A 12,955-nucleotide genomic window follows, 5' to 3' on the forward strand; every position below is an offset into this window, starting at 1 on the left:
AAAATTGAAGTTGTACAATTTGAGCAGTTCAGTTTATATAAAGAATGTATCAGCAGTTGATGTTGGAGCTTGACAGCAGAAAAGGGGATAATCACTCAATTATGGACACTTGAAACTATTTTTTTTTTGCGAATCTTGTGAATTGATTTTTTAAGAATTATAATAGCCGCACCAGTAGATAAATGACCTCATTCTATATATTTGCACGACATCATTTTTTCCTGGTCTTATTTCCAGAGCTGCCCTGTTTTCCTGTATTCACTCTGTACATTCACAAATGCTTTTCTATACTGTCCTCTGTCCTGTGAGCATTGCATTTTACAGCCCTGTACAGCCCCATGGCAGCATGGTATATCACAGCTATAAACGTGTTTTATTATGGGAGGTTGTACGTGGCCACACAACCATGGATGTCATTGCTCACTCCCCTGTGCAATACATTTCCACATTTATATATATATATATTTGTCCAGGTTAATTCATGTTGTTATAGCTTGTATGAGATTTTAGATGCAATCTTTTTTGTGCTGATATGACAATGCACTCACAACTTGGGCAGACTGGGAAGAACAGGAAAAAACCTTCATTCAGTGTTTTAAAGATTAGAAAAAAACAAATCCTAATCTAAAGATAAGAGGGTAAAAGAGGGGAGCAACAGGAAGAAGATACAAACCATATATTTAGTAAGTGTAATGTTTGAAGCAAATAAATACAGCAAAACAGTTGGTTATTGAAAGAATACATAACTTCTCATATATAAACTGTCATTTGTGTCTGTTAATACTGGATTTTAGTTAGCTGGTTTTCCTGATGGTTTAATTGCTATGGAAGTTAATTGGGTGTTGTCCAAAATCCTGAAGCCCTAGGGCTGTACTTGAGAATGGTCTGAACGATGGGATGTCAAGGGGACATTGCACCAGGCTCTGGAAAGATTTTAACACTGCTGGTTTTGAAAGCAGATTCCACTACCTCACCTACCTACCAGTTCCACGGATGTCTTTCTGTCTGCCTGTCTGTGGAATGCACATGTTTCAAGCGCCCCTACAGAGCCCATCTTCACACTTGGTATGTGGATTATAAGTGAGGACGTCCAAGGAAGTGCAGTCTTGACATTAGGGCAATTGGAAAAAGAGGGATTTCCATTATTATTATTATTTTTTAAATTTAAATAAAAAAATAAAAAAAGCAACTAGCACTCTGCGAACAATGTGTCAACACACAAACAATTAAAAGTGACAGTACATTGTAGAACAGTTTGAGGAGGACTCACTAATGACAAGGAATAATTCTGAAGATAATCCAGTCTATTCCAAACAGGCTGGTTTAAAACAGCCACTGCACTAGGTACAGTCTTAAAGTCAGCTTCAGTGCCTCAGTAAAGTTCATTTTAAAGTATTCTATAGATTAAAGATGTGCGCAACATGGTGGTTGATGTACATGAAATGTTGTAGAGATATGTGTGGAAACGGAGTATGAATTCTACACGGACGGATCCCCTGACTTTTCTTGTAGCTCAGCCACTGTTTGACATTTTTGGCTTTAATGAAATACCTATAGTCAACTGCTCTAGCATTGCTGGGCATTCCTTTGGTAAGATCTGAAATATCTAATCGTACATACCTGAGTTTTCCCCTGCATCTCTAAGTTTTTCTTAGTTGTCCTGTAAATATCTCAACATCTATGAGATGGCATGACACAAAACTTTGATGGTTTCTTGTAAAGTGATATTTTGGAGGGGGCGGGGAGATGGACGATGGTTTGTCTGTGGCTGCTGCGGTGAGAGCCCTGTGGCATGGTCCACTGCCACAGATATATTTAAATATAACTCTGGATCAATAACCAACCTACATACTTACAAAAGCAGCTGTTTGTCCTTGGGCGTGGGTGAAGTAATATAGAGATGAGTGTACTTTCTTAACAACTTGCAAAGTCTCTCCTCAAAAAGGTTCAGCCATATTTAAATGTCTTCCTTGTGTCTTATGCTCATCTCGCTTGAACTACTGGCGACACCTGCCCCCACAATTTCATAGGGTACTGCTCCATTTGTTCTGATTCGCCTTTTGCTATAAGTTTCCATAAGACGTCCATAAATACGGATGAAAGTAAGTGAGTGTCTTTGCTTTGTCTTTTCTGTGCCATTGAATGTTTGAATCTACATAATCAGGGGGACTAATGGATGGAATTTCTAAATCTACCCGTGGCTAATTGGTGCCCATAGCACGAAGTTACACTGCGACCACTTTGTGCTGCTTTTATACAATTCAGATTTCTTCCAACTTGGAAATGGCTGGTCTCCAAGGTGCTATTTTTTTTAACTTCCCGTGAAAAGCATTCTTGGATCAATTTGGAAATCAACAGAAGCTTACTATTTATTGCTGCACAATCTTCTTAGAGTCAACAAGCAGACTAGGCAGTACATATTACAGTAATAGAACTGTGCTGTCCATTGGAAACCATCTAATGCCTGTTAATTTATTTCATATTTACTGAAGGATTGATCGACACTATTTGAATGATTTCACTGGAAGGGATGAATCCACAGTCCAGATGTAGAGGCACAGACTACATGAAGGTACTAGGCCTCAGGCTACACTGTCTGGATAGGTGCTTTTCTGAGCCTCCCAGGCTGGACAGCCTCCAGGATGTTTACTGCCCCAAACAACCAGTCAGAGGCTTAAGGTCATAGAGCTGGTGAAGTTTGAACGATGGACGGCCAATTGAAATTGAATATATTCAGCCTTCCTTGGAGTTTCAACCTCAGGCAATTAAGTGCTTCTCGCACTGTTTTCGCTCCTCTCCCTTTCTGAATATCAGCGCTGCTCTACATAAGGCCTTTTCTGTGAGAGTCTGTCAGCTTCACTTCCCTCTCCTCATTACTCTACATACCCGTGGGTGGTATGGACTATATCAGCAGTAGCTGATCAGCAGTATTATGCTGCCATTTATCAACCTTTGAAAAATGCATGTGAGCGCCACTCACATTTGCATCCTCTCAGACATGAATTGCATCTCACTTTAAAATACAATACTAGTTCCTTATCAATCATTGCTGCATGCGTTAGACACGTTTTGATCGGATGTCTCAGATTTAAGATTTAAAAAATGCTGCGTGCATTCAGCCTCAACTGCAAACAAATATGTGAGATCCTTCCCTTTCTCTGCTGATGTTTCCTCTGCATGACACACGTCACTCCTGCAGCAGCAGAGTGGATTCTGTCTGTTTGTGTCACACACGATGCGTGGTTTTTTTCATGTGCGGCTGGGTATTAAAGAAGTGTCTCTGTGGATGAGCGTGGGAGCCACACACTAGCAGCAAAAAAAAAAAAAAAAAAAAAAAACCCAGATGGCTGCTTAAATATTCATACAATCACTTTGTTAACGTGCTCTGCTAACCTCTGCCTGACTGGCCTCACGTGCTGCAGGAGGAGGAGGAGGCGGAGCAAAAGAAGGGCAAAGAGGAGGATTCAGTCAAGATAACGAGAGCGAGGATGGCAGGAGTGAGTGAGGGAAGGGTGAAGTGATGGATGTGGATTTGAGGGTTGTGGTCTCTCATATGCATATATCAGTGCAGCGAGGAGTCGATATGACCCTGGTTCATGGAGGTCAGATCGGCTGCTTTGCTGAATTCTACTTTGAAGTCGAGGCTGCTAAAAGCATTATTTATAGAGGTGCAGGACCTCTCTCCCCAGATTACTTACCCAGTGTGTCTGAATCTGATTTGTTTGCTATCTTGGTAGCAGCACAGTGAATAAGAAATGTCTGCAGCTGTCTATCCTGTTCAGATGAGACTGTAAATCCGAGGACAAAATCACAGCACTACTGCCCTTGATTTATGTAATTAATTATTTTGCACATGTAGCCTACTAAGTTTCTACATTGTTTTTTTTTTTATCATCAATCTAACCCTTACCCTAATTGTTTGTGCCTCCACCCTAATGATAGAGACATTGGGTTACCTGCATTGTTCCATTTGGAAAGCAATGGTGATCTCTTTTGCTCGTGTGCAAGAGTTTGATTGAAATGTACATAAATAATAGGAAATGGTCAGTTAAATGAATTGAATGTTCATTATTAGCTGCAGGTGTACCATTTAAGGTAGGGTTAGTAAGTTGTTAAATAAAGAAAAGGGAGAAACATTTTTTAAAAATAGGGATGTCTGGCTCACAACTGTAATGAACACAACCAATCATTTAAATTGAACGAAATGACCAACGTGCCTACCTACACCCCCTCATGCACTCACCGCACATGACCAGAGACTTCTCAAGCCAGGCAGACATACACCTCTGAAGCAGAGAGGATAGTCAGAAGGGAGCGAGTCGGAAAAGTTAGCTTCCAGCAGTTTTCAGGCATTACGCGTTCATAGGGGCGTTGCTTCGATGAGAAGGCCAATGGGAGGGGGTGGGATGTATCCCCTTTATCACCAAGTACAACTGTGTATAGCTCTACAGCTTTTCCAGGATTACCAACCCTACCTTTAAGTCTATCCAGTGATAACAGTGTGTATTCTAAATCCTTTGCCTGAACTCTTCCACTCCCATCTTCTGTATGTCTGTGATAATGAACCAGGTATAAAGTCTGTTCCTGAGTGACTGATCTTATTTCTATAGCTCTGATGACAGACAGCATTTGAACTCTTCCTTGTTCTATTCTTATCATACACTCACTGATACCTCGCTGCTGTTAGAACCAGCTGAGCTTTTCGGTTACTGACGGATTTCTCTGAGACTGTGAAACTGATAATTCACTTTTCCTCCTGACCCTGATGTTCAGATGTCATTCCTGCTCTGTTATTCGTCTTTATTGGATTTGTTTTTCAGACCTCTGCGCCTCGTGTTGTACCAACAGGCCTGACCCTGTGATTATTTGCAGAACTGGAATATGTTCCAGCTGGAGAATCTCTTCACAGAGGGATTTTTTAAACTGCCAGGTCTTTTGTGCTCATGCACCTGGTCAACAGTGACATTATGGCTTTTTCTTTGTATTTGACATAACAATTCACACTAACCCTGGTGTGATTATGAAATGTAAGTTGTCAGATATGCAGGCAGATGCTGCTTTTGCTCCTGAAATCTGAAACATGATGAGCATTGTGTATAGCTGATGTAACCTGTACCATGCTGATTACACATGTTTCATAATCACAGCAGTGTTTTGGTTATATTGTAGCTACAAGAAAGTGTTGCATTTTACTGGAATTAAATATTGATTATACATTGATTTTGTTTTCCTGGAAAGCAAAAACTATTCTGCATGATTCTTAGGTCAATAGACGCCATGATGAGATTGGATATTAAATTCAAACGACCCTCATTGTGTTTACTGTGCCCTACTTTTGTTAATCTGCGGTGTGGTCCCCGGTCGATCTAGTACTCCTTTATTCAGAAGATCCATACAGATGGATTATTCGTAAACAATTTTTAAACCCCATCGCACCTGCCCAGCTATTAAAGGGCAGAATAAAAGTTTAGGTACTGGCATATTAAAAGAATGTGATCCTCTGGTGCTTGTCTAATATAAGGTTTCTGTTTCTAAGGCTATCATTTTACTCTTGTAATGTGTTACACTGTTGATATCTGCTTTATGAAACACTGACATCTCAGTCAGTACACACCATTTTAACACGAGATGGAGTATTATTTCTGTCCCACATGCCAACTGGCTTCTAAGAGGCTTTTCAGACACAGTGCTGCCACCAGAGGCCACCAGATGTAAAAAGAGACCAAACTGGAATGTTCAGCTTCCAGAAATATAAAAAACCTTATTCAAATTCATATTTGAAATAACTATTTGAATGTAACCTTGCAATAGTGACGGAAAGTATGTTCAATCAAGTTACATTGACATGTACTAGCTACTTTATACTTCTAGTCCTCTACGATTCAAAAGCAAACGATTTACTTCCCTGCATTTATCTGATGGTTACACTGATTAGATTGCAAATAAAAGCTGTGCCCACCCACATAACTTTTCTCAGCCACCCTGGATGATTCACCCTCAGGTCAGATTGCTGATGGAGCTGTGATGGGACTTATGTGATTTCACCAAATTAACATCTGAACTAATTAGGCAAAGTCAGTCAAAATAGGGTGGATGGTCACGATGATGGAAGTGATTTGACTGTACTAGCAGAAGGTTGACATTCGATAAAATGATTTGATATGATAAAATGTCCAAGGCTTGGTGCATACTCGAGGATTTTTATAAAATATGGGAGACCACAGATGTAATGACTGATTGACCCATTTTTTAATATCGTAATTCAATTCAATTTTATTTGTATAGCGCCAAATCATTATCTCAAGGCACTTTACATAGAAGGTCAAGACCTTCAAATCTTACTAATATAGAGAAACCCAACAGTTCCCACAGTGAGCAGCACTTTGGTGACTGTGGAGAGGAAAAACTCCCTGTAATCATCAGAACGCACCAGACGGTCAGAACATAAGACCATACACCTACAGTTAGGAAACAATTCCACTGGTTTTAATAGTGACTAGTAGAAATGTGTGCAGTGGAACAGGTCCATCTTCAGCTGTTACCCGCCCCGCACCTGTCATGCTCTTCCTTTTATGGTGTTTCCTTCCTGGAAGCCTCCGCTGGATGAGGCGCGCAGAGCGCAGAGCGCAGCGCCTCATCCACTCTCCCTCCATCCTCCAGCGGAGCTGCTGCGCTCTCCGCTCAGCTCGTCCGCCTCTTCTCTCTTTAACCCGCAGACATGATGCTGAGAAACGTGAAATAAACACAGACGCGACTTGATCATTTTTTATTATTGCCCATTTGGTGATTTTTCTCTCGTTTGCTTCGTTTCCACGTCGTCGACCAGTGTGTGGAATGGTGTGCGTGTTGTCCCCGGGGTCGTGTCCACTTCAGCATGGGAACTGCGGTGTCCAAAAGGAAGAATCTGAGGAGTGATGCGATATCTTCCGTGGCCGCAAAAGTTAGGTGAGTGTGCCCGGGATCTGTGGCTCTGAAGCCGGGGGGAGGAGGACAAGAGCCGGCTGCCTTATAACTAATACCCATACTCTGATGGAGGATTCCACACAAATTACTACTGGGTGTAAATTGACATGCACATATTGAAGAGAACTGACGGTCCACATTAAAATAATGAATTCTCATGAGGTCGTGACTCCTCTGTGAGTTTGGTTTTCCAGCGAAGCGCAGGTTACATGACAACATAAAGTTTCACTTTGTTCTTTATTTGCTCAAATTCTTCATTACTTTTTTGTTGTTGTTTCATTTCAATTTAAATGTCCTTTGTCTGGATGTGAATGTCTGCTCATTGCTACACACGAATAGAATATTTGAGTTTCACCTGAATGTAGAAAAGCTCTCTTTTTGCAGTAACAACATTTCTAGCAGTTTCGAACCTAAATCCGTTTTATTAGCTGCTCCTTTTTAATTGTATATGCGCATCATAGGGAAAACATCTGTCTTGTAGGCCTATATGAGTATCTCTGATGAAATTTGAGAGTCACTAATATTTTGCATTTTTTACACTGAATGTATATGAAGGCAAAACCAGAATTATATGACTTTGACCTTAATAAATATACCTTTTATGACATCAAAGTTTTTTCAAACACTGTAATTTCTTTGAGTCATTGCTTTACAATTATAACATAAGGAAAAACTTTTATTTTGTTTACCTGTTTGACCTTTTATTGCAGAGCTGAAAGCTGCATATCATTGAATATCAAGCACATTTCAAACAGAGGTAGACTCAATGTACTTTACAGCAAAACATAGAAAACATGGATAAAATGAGAAAGAAAATACACATTCATACTCCACACCAATTCAGTATCCCAATAGTCACATATACAGCACATGGAGAATACACAGTGTGTGCTCCCTTTGCTTTAATGAGATGGTCACAGACTTCCAGATAGGCTGTCATGGACTCATGACTAATTAAAACGGCATTTAACTTCGAATGTGTGCGTCATGTCATGAAAGGTCTTTGTGTCATGGCTGTCAGATCAGTGTATTACTCGGTTACTAAGGCTGCGTGGATGACTAATGTTTCGTGGTAAGAGATAGCCTCTTTTTCGCCCACCTAACTGACCCTCAGAGGCCAGGTTGCAGACAAACGAAGCACTCTTCTGCTCCTGGTGCACACTCCTCCTCCTTAAATACATGATATCTCAGCTACTGTGCAGTGTAATAAAGGCACATATGCTTAAAACACACAGCGCGTGACCTTTCCATCTCACTTACACACTCAGTACCATGCTGACTTATGCACACATTTGCCAGCTCTATTTGTCTCTGTCTTCCTCGTGCTGTTTGCGTGTTTATCGCCTCTCTCTCCGCCTCGCTGGCTTTTTTCACACCTCAACTCCCCATAAATCACTCCCATCGCAGCCAGCATCCCAGACGTGGCACATGGACTGCAGCCAAGGCTGTATGTACTTCCCGCTCTTATCAGTGATCACGAGCCACACTCTAGTTGACAAGGAGTAAAATGGCTTTCGGTGAAGAATAAGCGCTTCCCCTGAATCCCAGCTGCTCCGTCTGAGCTGAGTCGGGATTAGTAATGTTTCTCCATCCTGCATCCAGGAGATCTGAGTTCATCTGTTGTACAGCGAGTGAGCCGGAGCGAAGCTGCTTTGCCTCTTCCAAACAAATGTAATCCCATGTCTTTGTTTTTGGGAAAGTGTGATAGTAATGCCATTCAGGGATTATACTGAAAGTGTGTTCACTGCTTTTGACCCTGTGCTTCATACATCTGACCCTGCGGGAGTAAATATGTTCACCATTTTACTTGAAAACACTGCAAAGATCTAAGCAATGGGTCATAGACGTTCAGGTTGACTTGGGATACACTGGTTATGTTATCAGGTGTTGTTGTAAGAGCCAACAAAACTACACAAAGTTCCACAAGTGACAAAATCAACGGGGCAGTAGAGGCAGACAGGCTTCATGGACCCCGGGGCCGAGGGCCCAGGTGCTGGCTCATCGTTGCCTGTACTCACTTATGTTAATGCAGAACAAACAAGATGTTTTTTCCGGGCATGTTTGATTTGTATTAGTTATTTGATGCTATTTAAACAGGGTTAAACATCTTGATCGACAGATGAAACTGTGTCAAGCTTGCTCGAGAGCCACTACTGTGGCTCCTGCACAGTCTCTGCGTCCAAATGTGTAAGATGGCAGCATCTCCATCCGGTATGCTTTGGCTTCATTTCTGGATAGTGGGAGGAAGTGGAGACGTGTTGTCTAAAGCTTCAGAGAAAAGCAAACAAGGCTCATTAACTCTGCTGACAGAACGGTGAGTGAGGAGGTTCAGACCCTGATGCCTTGAAAACTCTAAAGGGCAAAAACTAGGTTGACATTTACAGTAAATTAATGTGTGACAGAATTATATAGATAGAGGATTGTCTATGAACAATTTAGTAGGTTATTTTTTGTGCGTCACAAAGGAGAAATTGGAACATGACGTCACTTAAAGTAGAATAGCAAAGCTGAATCAGCACTAGAAAAAAAGCTGCAACATTGACATCGATGAGGTAGAAAATACATACATTAATATGACGAATAGGATGAATGAGGGGGAGTGAGTATCAGGGGTGAGAAATAAAACTGGGGTACAAGAGAACTCTGTCTTCACAAAGAATATGACACATAGCGTAATGTTGAAATACAAATTAAACTGAAACAGTACAGACAGTTTATAGGACAAATTATAATTTATAAATATTCACCTTGTCTTTTCCAGATGAGAATTCGAAGTCACATGCAGTTTATTACTAAACAGCAGAGAGCTTTGTCCTGTGAAAGCTGGGTCAATGGCTTGTTTGTCTGTTTTCTTCCCTCTGCTGTTCTCTGGTACACTGAATCACACACATGCCAGGGTAGTCTTTGGATCATTTACTGTGGGTCCTCACTTTATTGCTCTCTGTCTGACTTACGTTGTGAATGGGAATTTGCAGCTGGAACTGATGATTCTTTACTACAGCCAGGCCATCCAGCTAGTTTCCATTCTTTATGAGTTTTGTGAGGTGCATGTGGGCATCTTATTGGCAGGGCTGAATGACTCAGTGCATAAAAATGGGACTGTGTCAAAATAAATCTGCCTTTGGAAATTCAGCTGATTCGAAATAGGCAGCCCCTTTTGCATTCTTAGTCCATTGTGATGCTAATGAAGGAACAGTTTTAACACGGGTTCTTTTTTAATACACCTTGTCGATTGTGCTTAGAATTAAAGGAAACAATTTTAGAGTTTGAAAAACTTACTCTACTTACAGAATCTCTAACATTCAGTCAATTGTGTGTGTAATGTCATGTTTTGAGAGACTTTCGTAATTTCATGCACTGTGCATGAAGCACTTAATGGTGGCTTACACTGTCTCCCTGTCCTATTTATGAGAGATCGCTATACGACAACACATCAAAAGAATTTTTGGTTTCTCAAGAATGTTTGAGTCACCTCTGAAATGAGTTGCACAGCATAACAGTTTTCAGGTCTTAATAGTTTCCACTTTGGTGAAAATGTGATTTCACGGCCTCTTTCCCACAGGACGGTGTGACCAGCAGCGACCCTGTCCTCATCGCTGCCGAGATTAGCTGCAGTCATGGTCCACTGAGGCTATTAGCTCTAAAACATCTGGGTCCCCCCTCTGAAACAAACCTGTCAGAATCACTGGTGGAAAATTATACGTGAGGCTTTGACGGCTAAATATGACACAGGATGTTTGAACCCACAGTGCTGATACATATTATAATCCTTTAATTATCCTTTATTATAAAGTTTTTACATGGCATATCAACACAGCAAAGTAAGGATGGGAGGGAGCATTCATCGTATAACTGGTCAATTGACAAACTAACTAAAGAAGGCAGCCAGTGCTCGTCTAATTTGAGTCATATATAAGTACAATCAACAACTGGAATCAAATAACAGATAGTGTTCATAGCTGGTAGTCCTCCTTTTTTGCCGATTTGTCTTTAAGCCCTCTACATTTTCTGTCTGTACAAAGTGCAGAAGGTTGATTGTCCAAACCCTGGTGCCCACAGGGGGCCACAATAAGTTTGTCCTCGATTTATAATTCTCAGTAATATGAGGAAGATTTCAAAGCAAATTTGCTTAACTATTCATGCTTTTACATTGATTTTTTATCTGCTGTTTATATAACAATAAACATCTTGAATCTAATGTAACTCAGTGTTGAGGTTGGTCTGAACACACACCTTAAGGGGCGTGATCTTGCATGAACTTGGCCTTTCAGAGCAGTCCATGTATTTTCAAAGGGGTTAGGATCTCATTTATCTCAATTATCAATTATCCCACTATGGTCATTTTGAGCCCAAATGCATCCATTGCTTAATAAGATGCTTTGATGTTGCCCTTACAAATTCGGACATAATCCTCTTTGTTCCTCCCTATTCCTTTGTGCAACAGCCAAACAGCCCTAGAGCATGATGACAAATATTTTTAACTCTATTTACAGTGGGTGTGTTTACAGCGCAGTGAGTCTCTGAAGTACTGGTTAGAGCAGTGTATATAGTACAGTGAAGTGTCTCCATCACCATCTGGGCCAGTTATTTCCAAGGAAAGTACTTCAACTGCATTTAGCACAAGTGGAGTAGTTGGGCAGTGCTTTCCTTGCCCCTGGCCATTAGAGTGCACAGATTCTGGCCATGGGCACTTCTGTGGCCAGGGGAGTGTAAACTACAAGTCTGATCCCAGTGAATCCTTACAAACCAGCCCCATTATGAAGGTCCGAGAAAGGGCCGAGCAGATGGTGAGGTCCCTCCTGTGGGGGTCTGGGGGTGACCCAAACATGGATTATCTAAACTTTTCATAAAACAATTCAGTGAACAAAAGAGCAGTGATGTAGCTATGGCTGTAAAAGAACTGAGATGTCATCAAAGGGAGCAATCGAACGGTCGAATGTCATGTCATTGTTTTTACAGGGAAAACCCCCAAGATACCATAGATTGATGTTACTCGCAGTCTATGTGGTCAACGGTTATGAAGAATGACCTCTGCTGACCTTCACTGATGACCAGAAGGAACTGTTATATCAATGAAGCCCCGCCCACACTGTGCCTTGTCCTAATAGATCCTGACCTGTAATTGCTGTATTGTCATAAGTAGTTTAGCATACTGTATCTGGAATTGAGTAATCTAATAAAATAGAAAACCGTAAATAATAATGCTCAAGTCAATATCCAATAACCAATATGTGAGCAAACCATTATAAGGTTCTCTCTCATCTCACCCTGAAGCTGCTTCTGCATGAGCAAGTACCCTGCCTCCTCCTTGTCTCCTGTGATGAGATACTTAATGTGGGTTTTTTTCCACTCGAGCGCCTATTGATGAACCTTCTTGCATTCTCTTGAGAGATATCGGTAATTACATGACTCATGGCCTTTGTTGTCAGCTAGTGGAGTGTAACGGAGCAAGTGTCTCTTAATGAAGTCATCAGCCTTTTATTAGCCAACCGTCCTATAGTGTACAGTGAGACAGGCAGTGCAGGACAGAGAGATAACAGTAGACACAGTGCTAACTAGTGCTGTAGAAATCTACAGCAGGTCACGTAATCTGTTCCACTGCTTTGTCTTGTCCTTCCTTTTGCTTTTGACCAATCAATTATGAATGAGTGCATCAAACTTTTATTACTGCATCATGCATACAGTTATACTGGCACGTTTTACAATATACTTTAACAAGAAGTCTGCAAATCAAGACAATCAACAACAATCCAGAACAAAATTCATAAATAATTGACAAAAACTGCTGTAAATTTGATATTTTAATCGTATGATAATAATAGTTGTTGTTGTTTGAATCCTGCAGCTCTGGAGTCAGAGATACCTGCACAGTGAGCGAGACAGAGATGGAGAGAGCGAGACTATGGGAGGGAGAAAACACATGTAGGTGACATGTAGTGAAATAATTAAATAAATGTGGGGGGGCAGAGAGACAGAGAGAAGGGGAGAAGGG

The 12,955-nt window shown here is 41.0% G+C and overlaps 1 protein-coding gene across 1 annotated transcript in view; it reads left to right on the top strand.

Moving 5' to 3' along the window:
- Positions 1 to 6,591: 6,591 nt before the first annotated feature.
- nsmfb (NMDA receptor synaptonuclear signaling and neuronal migration factor b) overlaps positions 6,592 to 12,955 on the top strand; it is a 48,113-nt gene continuing 41,749 nt past the window's right edge. Inside the window, exon 1 of the mRNA XM_069524319.1 lies at positions 6,592 to 6,945. Within this exon, the coding sequence (XP_069380420.1) occupies positions 6,875 to 6,945 (71 nt within the window). The 5' untranslated portion in view covers positions 6,592 to 6,874. The remainder of the gene's footprint in view (positions 6,946 to 12,955) is intronic.

This window comes from Paralichthys olivaceus, chromosome 4 (genome assembly GCF_024713975.1).
Source record: "Paralichthys olivaceus isolate ysfri-2021 chromosome 4, ASM2471397v2, whole genome shotgun sequence".
In the NCBI taxonomy this organism is placed as follows: domain Eukaryota; kingdom Metazoa; phylum Chordata; class Actinopteri; order Pleuronectiformes; family Paralichthyidae; genus Paralichthys; species Paralichthys olivaceus.